This window comes from Ammospiza caudacuta, chromosome 17 (assembly GCF_027887145.1).
Source record: "Ammospiza caudacuta isolate bAmmCau1 chromosome 17, bAmmCau1.pri, whole genome shotgun sequence".
NCBI lineage: Eukaryota > Metazoa > Chordata > Aves > Passeriformes > Passerellidae > Ammospiza > Ammospiza caudacuta.
The window spans coordinates 4,153,877-4,173,414 of record NC_080609.1 but is presented as its reverse complement, the minus strand read 5'-3'; the positions used below and the strand labels follow the sequence as shown (position 1 = coordinate 4,173,414).

Sequence of the window (19,538 nt, the reverse complement as noted above, 5' to 3'; positions counted from 1 at the left end):
AATAACCTCTGTCTCCTCTTGCTTTCCTGAGGACCTGGTGATGCTGACAGCTGCCCTGTCCCCAGCCCTCCCACACCATCCACCTCCTGTGTCCCACAGGCTGCATGCCAATGCATGCACTGGCTGGCCAGTTCTGATCACCCAGAACACTTCAAACAGTGCAGGGAACTGCTGAGCACATTCTTGTTTCTTTTTGGAAGGAGGGTGTGATTCCAGATCTTTTCCCTCTATCCAGAAACCAGGTTTTATTACAGAAACTACAGGAACTCAACCTGCAGATTTAAAAGAGAAGGAGATAGGCAAGGTGAGTGTGTAAATTTTCTTACCCTGAGAAATAAGGTTAACAGGGAAATGTAGCAGCAATTTAAGTTACAACAACTAAACTTGAAAAGCAGACCCCAAGAGAAGGGCTCTCTGTCTTTTGCTCTGCCTTGTGAGTTTAGATGAGCTTGTCTCTTGCAGCATTTTAATTTTTCTTTTAACCTAAGAGGACAAGCAGGATGGAGTTACAAATTACTCCAACTATAATTAACTTGCAGTGTATGCAGAGCTAATCTTTGCGTTGGCAGCACGGATTCAGGCAGGAAAGCCTTTCTCAGACCAGGTCCTGTGTGCCAACAGTTCTGGTCAATGATTATCCCTTGCAAAAAGCCTGTGACATACTCCCCCCAGTCACCTGTTTACATCCCAAATGTTCTCAAGTTCTGCTATTTCAAGCTTAACTCTTGTGACCCTACTCAATGATATTCAATCCAAGTCTCTTTACCATATCCTGCAAGGCAAACAGCTTCAGGTCAGTTTTAGTAACCAGTGCTATGTCATGCCTGTGTTCAATGACTCTAAGTATGCCCACGCCCATATGTTTCCTAAATTTGGATGTCTGTGATAGCAAACACCAGGGGCTGGGTGGGCACTCCTGTTTCACCAAAGAAGAATTTGGGGTATTTTTGCTCTTTGAGCATTTCCTGGATGAATTCAGATTTACTAGAAGATATCAGCTAAGCAGATGAGCAAACCAATTGTGACTCCTGCAAAATGTTTCTAAGAGGTGGATGAGTCAGATAACAGATCCACAGAGCAGAAGATATCCACCCCCTACAGCAGCCAACTGTCAAAGCTTACAGACAGTATGAAAACAGATCATGTATGGAGTAATATTTCTCCTAAATACTCCACCAGACCCAGTGGTTTGCGGCTCAGGGACTTCCTGAAGCAGAGATGCTGTCTGTCTGTAACAGCCTAGACAGACTTTTCTTCCTGGTATTTCTTCAATAGGTTCTTGAACCCAAACATTTTAGTACTCAGTGTCCTGTGGAAATCAGCTCCTCGGTCTATGTGTAAATTGTCCCTGTCTTTCTGATCCTGGCACTTTCTAGGCCACTTTCTTTCCTTTTCAGTCTTTGCCCACTCTCCATGCCAAGTTTGTAATGAACCTCTGAGACAGAGAGTGAGCAAGCCCCACTCACTACTTAACTTCTGGTCTCCTTTGGAAAATGCTCTGATGTTTTATCCCAGGGGAGCCAGTAAGTATGTGACCAATTTTTATCCCAGTACACTCATACACATAAGCATCATCTTTGAAAGTTCCCTCCCAGCAGCATTTCTGTATTGCAAAAGGTACAGGATTACTCCTGTAAAAACAAATGATCATCATCAGCTCAACTGCATCCTAATCTGCACAATTTTTGATCTGTTATGAGTCACTGGAGGAGCTTATCTGCACTGCTGCTGTCTGGTGACATTGCACAGGATGCAGGAAAATGGTGATTCCTCAGTGTATTACCCTGACCTCAGCTTTGCACCCCATTTATGCCTGTTTGTGCTCTTACTGCTCCAGGCCACTCATGTCAAAGGTGAGGTGTGGCTCAGTCCAGAGGGCACAGACACAGAGAAGGGACGTGACCCTCCTCCAGCTCAGGGACCTGGTTTAAGCACAGCTCTGCACGTCACTGCACTGGTACAGTGGAGAGGGAACTCTCCTGAAGGAGAGGCAAGAATAAGTGGTTAGGGGCAAGGAGCCAGAGGAATTTCTTTAATTGGCTTTTTCCCTGCATCCAGCACATTCTGAGCACTGTCAGCAGAGGGGCAGAGCTGGAGATGGTTAGCAGCTCTCAGGCCTGCAATGCTCTGACTGGACAGACATTTACAGATTTCTCCACAAATCCCCCCAACACTCTCATGAATACCCTCTCTCTGTTCTGACTGATTTATAAGCATGATTGCATCTTGATCTAGAAAATACTGAATGAATTGTCTTTAACCCCTTCAGAACAGGAAACTACTGTATTTCAAAAAGCTTGGCTTGTTGGTACAGCTCCATGTCATCCTTCCTCACTTCCTGGTAGTTTAGCTGAGCCTTTGGTCACACTCTCTGGCTTCCCATTGCTCCTGTGCAGCTGGGAGAGGCTCCCAGGCACAGATATCCTATGGTACCACCAAAACCAGTTTTACCAGGGATACCATGTAAGCTGTCAGTCCTACAGATGTAGGGAGCAGAGCCCAGCAGTTTGCTCTGCTCACTTGGGCTTTTAGCTTTTGTTCTTTTTTAATGGTTTGGGTTGGAAGGAACCTTACAGCCCATCCAGTTCTTCCCCCTGCCATGGGCAGGAACAACTTCCACTATCCCAGGCTGCTCCAAGCCCCATCCAACCTGGCCTTGGACATTTCCAGGGACAGGGCAGCCACAGCTTCTCTGGGCAACCTGTGCCAGGGCCTGCCCACCCTCACAGGAAAGAATTTCTTCCTAATATCTAACCTATTTGTTTCTCTGCATTGAGCAATCCTGTGAAGTCAACCATTTCTTCTTGTCAGAGGACAAAAATGTCTTTCACACAAAGCAAACAAACAAATAAGACTGAGTAGAATCCATTAATAGGTTACTGAATACGACTTGGTTGCCCTGTCTGGTCCAAAGCTGAGGCTCCCAGAAGCTGTGTTGCTTTACTGGGTTTTCCCATTGCTTGCAGTGCACTTGGAAGAATTCCCTGCATCCTGAGTGCAGAGCAGGTACCATGGATCCCCCAAATTTAGGATAATACACTCACATCTGCTCACATAACGAATTGAATGGACTTGCTTTACAGACCTGAACATTTGATCTGTGGCTCAGCTTGGGTGTGGGAGATACCAAAGTAGCTACAAGCACCTCTCCCTCCTAGCACCAGGCTTTGGAGTGCTGCATGTACCTCAGACGCTGGTTGGAAATAGATCTGGATAAGACACACTGGCAGTTACGGATAAGCAGGAAGCGGCAGCCAAGACTGGATGTCAGGAGAGGCCAGGAGGGGATGTCATAAAAACCCTGTGCTGCTTGGAGTGCTTTCATCCACGGGAATTCTTCAGGAGTTGGCTCATGAAGAGCTGCAGCTGTCCCGTGCTGCTGGCAAGAGCAGCGTGGCCACGTGAAGTGTCCAGGCGATGGCCGGTGGGGAATTCCGTGGCTCTTCCTAACGGGACAGAGGAGGCTTTCAGCAGACACTGCTGAGCTTCATTTGGCACCTTACAAAGAGAAAACTTGAAAATCTGCCCCTACTGCTCTGTCCTGCTTCCACGCTGCTCTGCTGTGCTGGCTGGAAAAGGATGATAAGTCAGGGCTCTGCACAGCCTGGGAGCTGTAGGGAACCACTCTGCAAACAGTTTTTGCTCCAAGAAAAGCCTGGCGTGCTGTATGCAGCCATTGTGCCACAGACCCCGGGGTCTCCACCAGCCAGATTTTCTAACTGCAGATTCCAAGTCATTCCTCTCACATTAAAAAGTTTTTGCCCCACAGGGAGGGGAACTTTAATCTTCTCAAACAGATCTGCTTTTACAGGAGGCTATTTTAGGCATTGATTCTGTAACAGTGAAGTTATTGGACAAATGAAGAACATGGCATATGCTGTCGCTTGGAGCAATTTGCATTCCTCAGGTGCTAAAAGCTTTAAATACTTCCTTTGGGCATGAAATAGACCTGCTGCCAAAGAAGCCAGCATCCTGAGAGTGCCTGTCCCACAGCCTCCCACAGGGGAAATGTCTGCAGAGCTGAACTAGTCTGACCCCAGGAAATCCTCCCCACAGCTCTGCTTATTGCTCAGTTTCTCCTTTAAGTTTCGTAATTTGCTGAAAGATCAGTCTGATGTTTGGTTATCTTCCTTTTCACGCACTTTCCTGGTCTTCCTCTTTTATATTATTACCACATTAAAGCTGGGATGTGAACCATGCAAGTCAGGAAGTCCGAGATGCTCTTTCAAAGACACTCAGTCAACATTGTTAATCATTTTTAAATGATTGTTTTCTTTGCTAATACACAAACAGCTCGTTTCAGACTGGAGCTAAACACATCTGTGCAGCCAGCAGGTAACCTCCCTCCAGGGATTCCTCACTCTTGTGAGATTATTTTTATCTATTTTAACTAAAGCATCACACAGAGATCTCTAGTATCAATACCTTTAAGATTTATTCATGTTTCCTTCCCCCCCTTTTTTTTTACACCATTACAGTAGCAGTGCTATCATGCTTTACAATGATTTAAGGGCTTTTCAGTGCATTCTTGAAGTTGCTTTGGGTTCCAAAGTGTATCAGCTGCTTTTTCATGGTCAAAAAGAATTAATATTGTGTAACACATTCTGTGTTTGCTCCACTCATGGTTTGTTTGGGTATTTTTTTACACCTTCTTATTAAACTGGAATAGTAACATTTGGAAATTCTGGGCTCTGTTCATGGTTTACAGGAATGTCAGAGTTCTTCCTCTGGCCTGCTCACATTTGAACATGACTCCATGCTATTCTGGTGCCTATTTCTGCCTTCATAAGAACCTTTAGCTACTCATACTCCTGGCTGCACCTCCAAAACTGTCAATGTCCCCTAAAATTATAGTCAGTAATTTATCCTGCTCACTTTCAAATTCACAAAAGGGGTAGACAGTGAATGCCTATTCTCTGCATCACTGGATCCTAGCTGGTGCTATCCTGGTATAAATATTTTATTACAAAAATGGGAATAAATCCACTTGGATTCATCAGACTTTTTCTCATACCCTTCCTGCAAACACTTGTTTATGAGTCAATGGCCCCAGCTTCATGTCCCCAGAATGTTGTGAGGAAAAATTGTATTTTGCCCCCATTTTTACCATATGCTCCATCTGGATAAAAGCTGAAGCCAAGAATTTCTTCTGCAGGCCAGATACTTGTTATTTGGGGAACTGAGGGAGTAATTAATGTAGCTCTCTGTAAAGCCAGCTTGTGACCATGCATGTTCATTGGAATGCACGCTCATGCCTTTTTGGAGTAGAACCACTAAATAATTTGGGTTGGAAGAAACCTTAAAGAGCACTCAGTTCCACCTCCTAAAATGGGCAGGGACACTCTTCTTTATTCCAGGTCCTGTCTAACCGGGCCTTGGATCACTTCCAGGGATGGGGCAGCCACAGCTTTTCTGGGCACCCTGACAGGGCCTCTTCACCCTCATAAGGAAAGGATTTCTTCCTAATATCCCCTCAGTCAGATTGAAGCCATTCTCCCTTTTCCTGTCACTCCAGGCCCTTATCCAGTCTCTCTGCAGCTCTCTTGAAAGCCCTTTAGCCACTGGAAGAACTCTGAGGTCTCCACACGCCTTCTCTAATCCAGGCCGAACACCCCCAACTCTCTCAGCCTTTGTATTGATGAATTAACGATTAACATGAAAAATCGAGGAGTGGATGCTGAAACCAGCGAAAGTTTTACAGAGGGTCTGTGCTCCAGAACGCAACACCCACGAGGAGACATCCCTGAGGAAGAAGAACCCATAAACCGGACTGGGCTCTTCCCCCTCACGGCCGCGCCTCTGCCCCGCCCCGGCCCGCCCCTCACGGCAGCTGCGGGGCTTCCGTGGGGCCGCCGCAAGGGCTGCGCGCGCCCCGCCCGCGGCGGGAACGGGCCCGGCAGGTGCGTGAGGGGGAGCCCGGGAACGGCCGGGAATGGCCGGGGAATGGCCACGACTCGCCGGGAATGGCCGGGGCGGGCGGAGGAGGGAGCTCGGGTTCCCGGGGCTCGGCCGCGGCCACGGCAGCGCCCGAACGGGCCCGGGCGGCCTTGCCCAGCACTGCCGGGCGCGCCCCCCGCTGCAGCCCCAGGTTCCGCTCCAAATCACGAATGTCCTCGACCAAAATGTAATTCTGCTGAGAAGGCTTTGTTTTGTTGTTATTTTTGTTTTTCGTCATTGGTTGATGTTGCCTTGTTTTTTCTTTGCAAAAGGATGAGTTAGGTTTCATCCTAAAAAAGCTGAAGATGCCCGGTAGGGAGTAGGAGCGAGGAATTGAATTGCCAGGAGATAAAGGCAATAAGATCCCTACCACTTAGTAAGGTGAATAAAAGCATCCCTTTCGGCTTATTTTTGCAGTATTAGGATTGCACGTGCTGTCGGAATCTGTCTGTGGAGACATTGACTATATTTATGGTTATACTAGCTCATGCCTGCACTCATTTTTCCGTGTGGTTTTCTTTTTTTTTTTTTCCTGCTTCTCACACTGTTTTCCAGAAAACTATACATTATTATCTTATTTCTGGTTACTAATAGGGTAGACTAGACAGGAAAGGCAGGGAGACATCATTCATGCTGAGAAGTCACTGAAGGATCTGCCTTAAAATGTCTGTTTAAGAGGTTATGGAACAAAAAAGACAGGAATAACTGGCAGGAATAAGTTGCTAAACTGGCAGAAACAGGCAGGAATAAACTACCAAACCAGATGCAGCCCCCAAGGACAGTGTTGCTAGTGATGGTTTCAGCAGCAAACATGTCACTAATTTTTAAAGGGGAAATCCGAGGACTGCAGTCCTGGAAGTTTGACCACCACCAAGTGAATTAATAGCAAATGTAGCAAAGTAGGATTATTGGAGAGCTGCATAAGTATCTAGAGGAGAAAATCAATGTGGCTTATAAGTCATGCCTTAAAAAATGCTGGGATTTTCTGCAGGTCTAAATAAGCATGTTGAGGTCTGGCTCACAGTCTGTACTCAGATTTCAGGAAGGTTTTTAACAGGAGCCCTTTACCTGGACATAATAAGGGAGTTCCCCTGTCATAAACACACAGTTGTTGCAGAGATAGCAAAGAGGATGTGAGTAAATGGGCAGCTCTCCTGGTGCCTGGAGGTCACCGTTGGGGTGCTGCAGGGATGGTTTGTGGATGACATGGAAAATCAGTGTTTCCAGCTGGCTTTGCCTTGTTGAAGGTGGCAAAGAGGGCTGAGGGTGGTGAAGTGCAGGTGTAAAATGATTCGTATGGGTGGGGAGCAGTGCAAATTCCCCACACAAAATGAGGCAGTTTTTGGAGCAGTAATGACTGATTCTGTGAAGTTTTCTTTCTTGGTCAAGTCTCCCTTTGGCTGTTGCTACAGAGGTTCAGGGAAGATTGTGCCTGGATCAGAAGGTTCCAGTCCAGAGACATGGAGGATGTGGGGAGGAACCCTGGATGTTTATTCTGTTCTTCCCCAGGCTCCTGCACTTGACCTGGGCTGGAGAGCAGGATCCAGGGCGGGGTATCCTTGCATCTGTTCCCACATCAAATCTGTACAACTGGGAATTGCTGTGAGGAATTGTCTCTCCAGAACTGGCAGTGGTTTATGTACTCTTCATTATTCTGTCAGAAAAAATTGATGTACCTGAGGAAGGTTGTGCAGGTACCTGAACCTGAGAGCCAAAAGTACAAATGCAAATGGGATATTTTTTTTTCTTTTCATGAAAACTCATTAAATACCTAAGGAAATGCCTGCAAATGCAGTCTTGTTAGAAGGATTAAAGAATCCTCTGTAGACTTTGTTGTGCCTTGAGTACAGGGTGTATCTGCTGCTCAGCTGGGTTTTGCACAGATTTGCAGTGTGTCTCCAACTCTGGCTTGCAGGCTTCTGAACCACTTGCCTGAGATTAGCCCAGCAGCACTTGTGCTGATTCTGCTCTTGATCATCTTTTTCTGACTTCCATACACTTTTTTTTTTTGTATGTTTTTTACCAGATGTGTATAACAACTTGTAGTTCATTTGGTTACAACAGGATTAGTAAAAAGTGATTAAACCCATGGCTCATTATTTGAGGCCCAGGAGTAGGATTTGTTTATTGTACAAGCAGGAAAATGTAGACAGAAATGAAGAGCTGCAGAATTTGTGTGTGGATTTGCAGAAGAGGTTGAGCCTCTTGCTTCCCAAATGCACAGGGTATGTGTTGCCTTTTACAGTGGGATTTTTCTTGTGATTTGTATTTACAAGCAACATCCTTTCCAGACAGTGTAGATAGGCTTTGAGAGACAGAGCTTTGTGTTTCAGATCTTGCTATGAGCAAGCAGCAGCACAGAGCATTAGGAATGTGGGTTTTTTTCTGGGTTTCTCAGCTGGTGTTGCAGCCCCTCACTCTGCACTCCTGTTTCTGTGCTGACCCATTTCTCCTGGCTGCAATTTCCTGCTGCTGTTTCTATTGAAGGTGCTGGGATGTGTCAAGGACCAGCCCCCAGCAGTGAAGTTACAGTGCCCTGAGGCTGCTGCTGTGAATGTCAGTGAGAGCACTTGCAGCTTTGGGAATGATTTAATTGGAAGTGCAGTAGGTGCCAGGCAGCTCAGATCCTGTTTCTGATGTCACATTCCATGAGAGCACAAATAACCAAACGAGTTAATGCTCCACTCGAGTCAGCCATGTTTGCAGCATGTCTTTATGTGTGGCTGATGAGCTGGAAGCTCCAGTTAATACTGTCAGAGAAGTCTGGAGGTATTGTCTTCAGTGGGAAGTACTGCCTTGAGTGTTTCAGAGGGTCAGTCTGAAATGCTGAAGTGTTCTCCTCTGCCCCTTCTTCCTGCAGCTCTTTCTCCTGGCCAGGACTCACTTGCCCAGGCCACCAGGCAGTTCTGTCTGAGGCAGGCTGCTGAGTTCTGACAAAGTTTTTAAGAATTCTTGCCAGCTAAAAGCCACAGTTCAGAGCAGAGTACCTGGCATGCAGCTGTGGCAAGTCTCTGACACCACTGAATTATTGCAATAAAGAATTAGATGTTCAGAAAAAAAATGAAACCATCCTCCCTCTCTGCCAGTCATGCCAATGTGATTTGATTTTTTTTCCTACCTATTTTTATATGTTTGTGTCTGGATTCTTCTGAAGTGAAACATAACACTGCTGGGGAATTGGCACTGGTGATTCAGATTGTAGCAATGCTGAATTTCACTGTAGTGAAAATAAACTGTTGCTGGTGGAACTTCATTGTGAGAATCATCTTCATCACATCAAGATAAAGATTCCTTTTGATGTTGAAAGTTTTTGTAGTAATATTTTTAAATGCTGATGATCTGGTGAAAAATGAGTGGCAACAGTTATGGGTGTACTTGTTTGCAGGTTCAGCTATAGGATTCTATTTCCATTTCTAAATCTCTCTGATGTTGGATCCTTACATCTACATGGAGTCCAGTTTAGAATTGGTGTCTTTGCATTCTCTTGTAAAAGTCCTTTTTTTGAAGCTGACACTTCCCAAATTTAGTGCCAATGGGGCATTTTAAAAGTTTGGTTCCAGCTTTCTGTGTATTCAGTGTAGGAAAAGAGTATTCCCCACTGAATAACAAAGGCTTGAGAGCATGTCCAGCCCTGCCCACCTGGGAGATGGGATTTTACTGGCCCAACAGAAAACTGCAAATTATTCTGGAGTTGATCTAATGGTGAACTCTTAGTATCAGATCTCCAGAATCTCTTGGCCTGTTTCAAAGCACTTTATCCAGTGAATAAATGTTTGTACCTGTTCAGCAGGTGTGAGGACTGCAGCACTGGAAAGGGAACACCAGCTCTGTGGAGCTCACATGGAAGTGGTGACAGACCAGCAGAACAATTGCACAGTTGTGATGTAGCTGCCCCAGGTCCATGCTGTTGGCTGGAGCAGTAGGTTGAATCTTTCTGGTAAGTTGAATCATTTTGGGGAGATTCTAACACACTTCTACAGCACAATAGTCAAGTTTGTGACTGAATAGGGCATCTCTGAATTTCCTGTGGAGGTTTAGATTCTGATCCAGTTACATTACCTTTGAAAATGATTGATACACAGCTTCTGTGGGCTTTCTGAGGCAGCACAGTTTTTGAAGTGCTTTTTTTCTGGTTTTTCTGTCTGCTTAAAAGATTTTTTTTAGCTTTAAGTAAAAAGTACAAAGTAATGGTTCATCTTTGCTGTTGCTTTCTGAATTTTCTAACCTAACAGCAAACTTATTTCCAGTGCTTAGTGGAGCAGAGTTGCTTTTATCTGCAGTCCTTAAAGATGAATACTCAAACTGCTGGTTTCTGTTTGCTCATCAGTGGAGCCCAATATTTGCCCAGCCTGGTGCAAACACAGCTAAATCTGTCACCTGCTGCTGCAGTTTGCATAGGTTGTCCATGTAGTCATAGCTTTCAGGTTCATTGTTGTGCAGAGATGTGTAAAAACAGAAGTTTGTGGAAATTAGTTGCTTTTAAATAAGCTTTATAATCCTAATGATACTTTTATCCATTTTCTAGAACTATGCCAAGAAAAAGAAAGCTGTTGGCTCAGTTAAGTGCTCTTCAGAACACCAGCAGCTTCCCTCAGGTCAATGCTGTGGAGCAGCTGAACACTACACCTGGAGCAGATCCTTCTCCAAAAAGCAGCAAATATTTTGTGATAGAGAAAAGAAATTCTCCTCAGCTGCAAGAAGATTTTTTCAACCAGCCCTGTGTTAGTCTGGCCAAGTCCTTTCTGGGACAGGTAAGGCACGAGCACTGAGATTCTTGCACTGGATTATGTGCTAGCTGATAACTTAGCGTGAAAGGATGAAATTCTTTTTTTGCCATTTGACTCCCAGGCTTGGCTATTTTAGGAATACAGCTCTCATTCCTTCTCTTGCTAAGTGCAGTGGAATTTAAAGACCAGTAGCTGAATCTATTCTAGATGAAGTCAGAGGAGTAATTTTTCAGATTTAGTCTGTCACATTTTTAATTGAGGTTTTTTTGGTGGAGTTTTCCTTCCTTTTTTCTGTTCACTAAAATGTGCTTAGCTGCTTGTGGCTTGAAGGCTGTTTCAGGCCCATTATCTTCATTTCAGCAATTGCTTTACTTGTTTTTGTTTCTTGCTTAGCCCAGTGGAAAGCAATGCTCTGCAGTCAGCAACATCTTCTTTGCCTCCATTTTACTGTCTTGTTATGCTAAGGATTGCACAGCCCCACAGTTCAGCTCTTTTCACTCCAAATATTTCTATTCCTATCTTTTGTTTCTGAGTTTCCAGGTCATTACCTGTTTCCAGGTCATTACCATGCAAGGACTTTTCCCTTAGCCCATTGCATAAACTTTGAGGAGTCTTTGGACCTTGCTGAAAGCCTTTGGAAATCAGAGTGGTGGAGATTGACTCTTCTGCTTTGTGAGTCCTTCAGAAAACTCTCTGGCTGTTTCCAGAGGAGGGAGTTCCCTCAGTGTTTTCCCTATAAAAAGTTCCAGTCCTGGAGCTGCTAAACTCAACTGCAAAATGTGTGTTCATTTTCACTGCTATGCTCTTATCTTCTCTGAGTCTTTTTTATACCTTTATTGTCTGCAGGGTGAGCAGACTCTCTGGGTTCTCATGGCTGTAGATAACTCCAGGAATTTGTTCCACAAACTGTTGGTTTTGGCCTGTTTTGCTGCATCCAGCCTTTTTTTTATTTTCTAAGGATATCTTGCTTGTGAGTGACGCCTTTGCTCTGCCTTTTAGCCCTGCTGGGTTTCTTTCTGGCCTGCCTTCACCTCTTTGTGATACTCCACATGTGTTGCTATCTTTGCAGACATCCTGCTAGAGGCTTGCCTTTCAGGCCTTAACCTTTGGCTGCCTCTAAAGTCCTTCCCAACAAGCTCCCTCACTTTACATAGTTTCCTCTTTGTGCTGCTGGGCAGGACTCTGCTGGATTATTTTTGGACTTAAATGCTTGTGAAAAGACATTGAACTTTATCCTTCATGGTCATGATACTGAGTTGTTTTTCAGGAATAAGTCTTTGGAAAAGGCTTTGTGTTTTGCTCCAGATCTGAGAACTGAGTCTTCTCATGAGGTTCCTGATTCCTCACTCTGCACAACATTTGATGGTGTCTAAGGAGACATTGCACATGTCCTGCTCTATCTGAGGATGCCTGAAATCCCCCATTACTGATACATTTTTGTTGTCTTATTGACTCCATCACCCTCCTGCATTCACTTTCTTTGGGCAGATGATTTTTGAGTCCTAATTCTGTATTTTTCCTATTTAGGCCTAGTATTCCAAACCACGTGATTTCTATCTTAAGTTTACATTTTCATTAAAGTATAACCCCCAGTTTCCCATGACCCAGCCTATTCTCTTATAAAGATAATTTAGTGTTTTCTTCATTACTTTCATTCTACCAAATTTTGGAGGCACCTGGTGTATTAATCTTGCTTATCTTCATGATGCCTGAGTTCTTGGAAACAAAATAGGTACATGCAGTGAATGGCCTTTCAGAGGGAACTGCCATAACATCAAGATACATCCTCAATGAAAAAAAATAACCTTTATGAAATGGATTACTGTGAGGTGTTGGGAATTACCACCATTTTTAAACTTTTTTATTCAACAGAATACTTGGTGTGTCTGAAGACAGGGAAATGCCTGGATGCTTTTAAACCCATAATCTAACCATAGTGTTCCTCATGGAACACTACTGAGGGAGAAATGTGGCCACATTGGTCTGGTTTTGGGGTGTTGCCAGGCTCTTGCTGAACACCAGTGGTTTTTTTTTTTTTTCATAAAAAATAATAAACATACTATTTTCAACAATTTGACAAGTGCTGTAGGGAAACTGTGGTATACTGGAGCTGCAGCTTTGGAAACCAACTCCTGGAGCATCCATTATGGATCAGATCAATATCTGCATTAACAACCCAGCACAAACATCTGTTAGGAATTAAGCTTTGTTTTGTGAAGGTCACTTTTGAACAGCTGCATAATTAAAGTATTATAATTAAACTGATAGGGTGCCCAAACAAGACTGAGCTGCAGCATTTCATACATGTTAAGTAAAGCACAAAGTTTAGAAATCAGGTCAAACCACAAATTCCTTTGTACAAAGTTTAGTGGTTGTTTTATTTTTAAAGAGAATCTTTTGACTGTCATGTTTTGTTTCCCCTGCATCTGCTTTGTTTTATTTAAGGAGGTACCAGCAGCAAGAACACACTGTAATAACAAAGATCTGTTGTTGTCTGCCTGAAGCCAATTCCCATCTCTCCTGCACTGCCCTTCTCTGTGGTGCACAAAATACTGAAGTAGCATTGATGCCCTCTCTAGAGCTGATTATCTCTGTGATTTGGGACTGGGACTTGTTTGAACCATCTCTAGGGAGGGAAACTGTCTAATCATAGCAGTTGTTTAATTGTGCCACTGTCATATTTCTTCTGAGCTAAGGATTATACAGTCATGATGCTTCAAGGTTGATATCAGCAGTGATTTTTGCCTTAAATCTGATGGATTGGAGTTACAGAAAATAACCACAAAAGCACCTCCACGGGCTTTAGTATATGTAGGGTCATAAATTGGTTCTGTTTCATATTGCCTCATCTAGACACTCCAGGCTTTTGTGGGGTGAGGGACAGGTGGGAACTCCTTGTACTGGGAGAAGCTGAAAAAGTTGGTGGTAGCTTATAGACTGCTCACTGGAGAGGGTTTAGTTCCATCAGGTCCTTTCTTTCCAACTTCTCTGTTTCCACAGCTCTTGCTGTGGTTATTTTGTACTGAGGGCTGGTAACTGATGCACTCTGACCTCTCTTGCAGATTTTAGTTCGCAAACTTCCTGATGGCAGAGAGCTCTGGGGCAGGATTGTTGAAACAGAAGCTTATCTGGGTGGGGAAGATGAAGCTTCCCACTCCAAAGGCGGGAAGCAAACACAACGGAACGCGGCAATGTTCATGAAACCAGGAACTCTGTACGTGTACCAGATCTATGGGATTTATTTCTGCATCAATGTTTCCAGCCAAGGTAAGCTGAGGCTGAAAGAGATGGAATGCCAGCAGCACGGGGCTGACATTTTAAGCTACAGTTGTGCTGCAAGTCACTTGTGAGCTCTCTGTGGGCTCTCTGATTTGCTGTCACCATCCTCCCTTGGGACCTGGGCTTTGCCACTGGGGACAGGCAGCACAGCAGGCAGGGCCCATCTCCAGCTGCCCCATTTGTCCCAGCTGGGAGCTGTGGGAGCTGTTCAGGCACACCAAGATTGAGAAATGAGGGAGAATCTGGATAGGGTGGAGCTTTCAGTTTCAATGACTGCTGCCTCAGTCATATGATTCAGTGAACCTTGTTCCTCAAAAGTGGTGATGTAGAGAAAAATTCAGTCATTTATGACAGTCTTAATCTTGGTGTCTGTTGCCATGGCAGGAAGCTCCTCTGTCTCCTGCCTTTATCTTCAGAGGCTGAATGAAGTGTTGGGGAAAACAAAAAGTCTGAGATGTCCTAAGCTTAAGCAAGGAGTCAGTAGAAGCATTTTAGCTGTCCAGCTGTATCTAAAAGCCAAAAAAACCCACTCAAATCGAAATACCCAGACTGTTACAGAATCTTCAATCTTCTTTTATTATTCTCAAGAAAAAATAATCAAGCTCTAATTAAATTATTCTGTAATTTACTGAAACTGTCCTTCACATTTCAAGACTCTTAAGAAGCATTACTGAAAACTTTCTTTTTTTTCCTGTCCTGTAAGAATGACAGTTTTGCCTTGCAATAATCTCTTGTTTAATTAGACACCTTTAAATGGCAGCATTTCCTAGGTAACTACTCACTCTGTTAGGAAAAATCTCAAGCCCAATTTACTTCTTTATCATTAAAATAGTGAAAAAGGTCAAAAAGCTTGTGTATTCCTAAGTGGAGAGCAAATGTAAGTGTGACCATGAATGCTCAGGTTGTGCCCTTTGGACACAAGCCAAGCAGAAAAACAGTGCCAAGTTAAAGTGTGGGGGAAGAGCCTGAGTGTGCAACTGAGGGTCTGAGGCTGCTGGATGAACACATGTGAACTTCATTACAGTGGCTCTGCCACATCTGTTCAGATTATGAAAGCACATGGTTCATTTGTCAGGACGGGATTCTTGGTGATCAAAATATTAAGAGTCATACTTTTTAAAACAATATATGTTTCGCCTTTGAATTCTATAAAGATTTCTTTGAAATCTTACACACTTGGGGAAATTTTTCCTTATATACCTGTTTTTAGATTTGTAGCAGAGCAGTTAAAGGGTTCCCTGTGGTGATTTGCACTTTTTGTTACAAACTCCCTACAAATTCATTGCATTTTTTGTTACAAACTCCCTCCCCATCCTGTCCCACAGCAGTGACACCAGGCAGAGCTGTCACTGCCAGCTCTGTCAGAGCCCTGCAGTCAGTGCCATGGCTGTGCACCACTGATGCAGCTACACAAACTGGAGCTGCCCCTTCTGTGCATTTGCCCACGTGCAGAAGTGTTGAAAGAGAGAATCTGGGGAGGAATCACACCCAAGATGTTTTTCTCCAGTTGTTTATTGTGCTGTGGTTTAGTCTGAGGGAAGGATTGAGGGAGTCATCTTCATGGTGCCGCCTGGGTAGAGAGCAAAAGCATTTCATTCTCTGGATATGGGGTTTTCAAAACTTTGGTTTGACTGTGGCTGTGAAAACACACAAAGAAACCCTGGCAAAAAAACCCAGAAACATCTTTTGTGGCATAGCTTGGTCCTTCTTCATAGCACACTCTGTAGGCAAAGAGCTCCAAGAGACAAGTATATCCTCTGAAGCAGTGGAGCTCTGACTCTTTAGGGATCACTTGTTTTGATACACAACCTCACAGCCTCTGACTCCAGGTGGAATAAACCTTCCCTGTTTATTGGTTTCTGCTGAGGTTCAGGCTCCAGTATCATTCAGGGATGGGAAGATTGTGTCACCCACAGCCCTGTGGTCATAAAACCATAATGAGATGAAGGGGGGGAATCCTGTATTCTTTGTCAGTGAGGAAGGGGAAATCTTCATGCACAACACTGAGATAAAGCTTCATCATGGGGAATTTTACTGTGAGAGATCCTCCCATCACTTAGTGAAATACTACAACTGCCTGAAGCCACAGCAGGCATCACTACATTTGGGGAAATCATGGGTGGTAGAGGAGAAGAGCTTATAGAAAACATATAGCCAGAATCTTCTACTGTGCAGGAACTCTGCAGTATATCCTGAGCTGCACAATAATCTCAGTGCTAGGAGCTTTCCCCAGAGTCAAGAGATGTGGGGCTTCCCTTGCCTCAGGAAGAGGATAAATGCCAGTCATGCCTCTCTTTGAGTTAGCTGTGAGCTGTTTCTCTGGAATTTGCCAAGCTCTGTATTTTGCTGCCAGATCTGAAAGAACAGCTTGTAAAATCAAGAGCCTGGAGATGCTCAGCCCAGGGTCACACTGCAGGGACTTCTCCCTGACTTTCAGCTCCTAGACTAGGATTTTGGAGGAAGTATCGGGGAGCACTGAGGTGGGTGGGTGAATGGAGGAGAAAATTCTCTTCTCTCCAGTGGCCAAGAGCTGTTTCCAAGCCTGGGAGCTGGAGCTGTGGGGGTGTGGGACTCCACTGTCATGTTATGAATTCTGCTGCTCAGGCAGAGAATTGGCCTCTGCAGTGTTGTTAGATCCCAGCTTTTAGCCCTGAATGCTGCTCATTGTATGGAGTGACTCTTAACGAGAGAGATGAATACTCAGCATCCCCAGCTGGCCCTGCTGCTGCTGCTGTGTGCACATTGGGCAGATGCTGAACTCAGGTGACCCTTGAGAGTGAACTGCTGCAGGCTGGGAGGGGGAAGAAGCCAGGCTGAAGCACTCTGGAGTTGACTCAGCCACTTTTTGGGAATTGAAATTAAATTTCTAATGTGGAGGTTTGCTCAGGAGGAACCAGAGGCATGAGGGGAAGAAGGCTCATCATGGTAACCCTGCACTCATGTCCTGCCTGCTGTCTCCACCTCTTCCCAAGGCTGTTCTCTGGGCAGAGTGGGGTGTGTGTTGCACACAGCTAGAAAGAACCTGGAAACTTCCAGCTGGAAATGCAGAAAGAGCAGCCAGAGACAGAAGTTGCCAGTACCCCCTGGGTGGGCTGTGCTGCTCTGGGAGCACCTGCAGATTTCCACGTGCTCATCTCTCTTCATGTGAACTCCCAAGGACTCGGTTCAATTCAAGTGTGACCACAGTTTCCAGTTGCAGTTGAGATGGGTGAAAGCAAGCAGTGTAATGAGAGATTGCTCAGAATCCTGCAAGTTGTTCCTGGCAAGGGAGGCAGCAACATGATGGGAAGGATGTTTCTTTGTGCATTGATAAAAAGCAGAATTAGGACATGGAACATGTTCTTAAAAATCTGAAATGACCTTTGAGCTCTAAATCACTGTTAGGCCAGGGAAGCAGCTTTTGGCTGCCAGATTAGCATCAAACCCCCTCCTTGGAGAAGGGAGTGCCTGGGAACAGATTGCTGACAGCTGTTGGAATCCAGGCTGCTGACTTCACCAAGCTGTAGTCAGGGCAGCAGGGGTTCTGAGATGGTTCAGGGCAGCAGGCACACCTCAGAGAGCCAGGAACCAGGACCTCACTGGGGGCCCAGAGGGGTAATGTAGTGTGGGATTTGTACAAAAAATGAGAGAGATTCTATTTTGGGAAATCACAGGTCCTTGGGGATGTGCCAGTGCCTACACAAAAAGCCTTTGCCAGGCATGAGCATGGCTCCAGATGTTTGAGGCTGGAGGGGGAGAGGGGACTCTGGGGAGCAGCACTGTGCAGATGCTGGTGGGAGGAAAGCTGTGGGTGGCCAGCACAGAGGGAGCTGTGTGGGGCTGCACCAGGCCCTGTGCCAGTGCTCTCCTCACCCACTCAGGGGCAGGAGGAGACCTGGGCCCTGCACAGGCCACCAGGGAAACGTTTCTGTCACACTTAGGCTGGAGATCCTTGTCTGACAGGGAATGTCTTATCAGAGCTGCATCTTTGCTTTGCTGTCACCTGGCTGCAACAGCTGGGAGGGCAGGGGACCCAAGGCTTCTGACAGGGTGGCAAATCACATTTGAGAAAAGAACTTCTCAGTTTTGTTCAGTTTTTGTCATAGAAAGGTCTCCTCTGCTAAGGGCTGCTCCCAGGGCTGTGCATCCCACAGCCCTATCCTGCCCCAGGTCCCTGCCCTGTGAGAGCTTCTGTGTCAGAGTGTTCAGTGTTCAGATCACACTGCTGGAGCTGTGCAGTGACCCAAGGCCGTGCTCATCCCAGCTCTTACATCTCCAGAGGGATTTGGATTGGTACCAGCCCTGGCTCCCTCAGCAGTGACTGCTCCCAGTGCCTGCAGCTCCTTCCCAGGTTTCTGTTTGTGCTGCCTCTTTCTCTGGCAGCATCCACACTCATTCCTCCTTCCCTTTGTTAGCTGGAGTTCTTGTAATCAGAGTTTATTAGAAATCCACTGGGTTTGGGAGCAGAGCTTTGGATACCTCTGCCAAAACTGAACCAGATGTATATTTATTCCTGAACATTGTGCTGACATAAGAAAAAGTTCTTGCCCTCTGGCAAGCCTTGGAGCAGCAGCCAGACTTAGCAACATCAGGTGGAGCTGGGAAGAGCAAGTCGGCACTGCAGAGTGAAGGGCACAGAGTACAGGACACTTGGAGGAGGAAGGGAGTGCCCTTGGAGCAAAGGACAGGCCCGTGGCTGGGAGCACCAGGCCATTCCCTCTTCCATCAGGCTGAGAGCTGAAGTGCTGCTGGCAGTGGGCTGAAAGGTGACCTTCCCAAAAACCATTCCATACTAACCCCAGCTCTTGTTGTGCACAGGAGAAGGAGCTGCGGTGCTGCTGCGTTCCCTGGAGCCCCTGCAGGGCCTGGAGGCCATGAGGGAGCTGCGCTCGGCCTCCAGGAAAGCCCCCAGCAGGCTGCTCAAGGACTGGCAGCTCTGCAATGGGCCCTCCAAGCTCTGCCAGGCCTTTGGCATCGACAAGGCCTTTGACCAAAGGGACCTGACTCAGGATGATGCCATCTGGATGGTGCCAGGACAGGACCCGCCGGGGGAGCAGGACGTGGTGGCCACCACCAGGATTGGCATTGGCAACAGGGGAGAGTGGGCACAGAAACCACTCAGGTTTTATTTACGGGGAAACAGATTTGTGAGTGTTGTAGACAAGAAAGTAGAGAGAGAGATGGCAGCAAGGGGACATTCCCCTGACAGCTGACGAGTCTTGCAAGTGACCAGGGACCAGGACTTGAGCTGTGCTCTGTACAATGGCCTCAAGCTGCATCATGGCACATAGAGGGGCTTGGGGGCTTTTTAACAATAAATGTATTTTGTCACAATGAATGGGGCATGGTGGAGCTTTATTTGTAGGAGACTGGCATGGGCCTCCCAGCCAAAATGAGGCTGGTTTTGGACACTTTGGACACTGAAGGCCACTTTCTCCCTTGTCAACAGACCCAGGCTTAATTTGGGTTGGTGAGAGGAGAAGGGTCACAGCTCTGGGCTGCTCCCATCACTTCAGCCCCCAGCAGAGGCCAGGGCTTGGCTGCTGCAGGGAAATAGTTTAAAAATTGGGTGGCAGCAGAGCAGACTGAAAGGATGGGAGCTGGGAGAGAAGGATG

The 19,538-nt window shown here is 45.8% G+C and overlaps 1 protein-coding gene across 1 annotated transcript; it reads left to right on the top strand.

Moving 5' to 3' along the window:
• The first annotated feature begins 5,855 nt into the window (after nt 1-5,855).
• Nucleotides 5,856-19,247, top strand: MPG (N-methylpurine DNA glycosylase). Its single transcript, XM_058815957.1, has 5 exons — nt 5,856-5,900; nt 9,728-9,874; nt 10,463-10,688; nt 13,727-13,931; nt 18,741-19,247. Exons 3-5 carry the CDS (start codon nt 10,467-10,469, stop codon nt 19,133-19,135), a joined length of 822 nt encoding a protein of 273 aa, XP_058671940.1. The 5' UTR covers nt 5,856-5,900; nt 9,728-9,874; nt 10,463-10,466; the 3' UTR covers nt 19,136-19,247.
• Nucleotides 19,248-19,538: the final 291 nt, after the last annotated feature.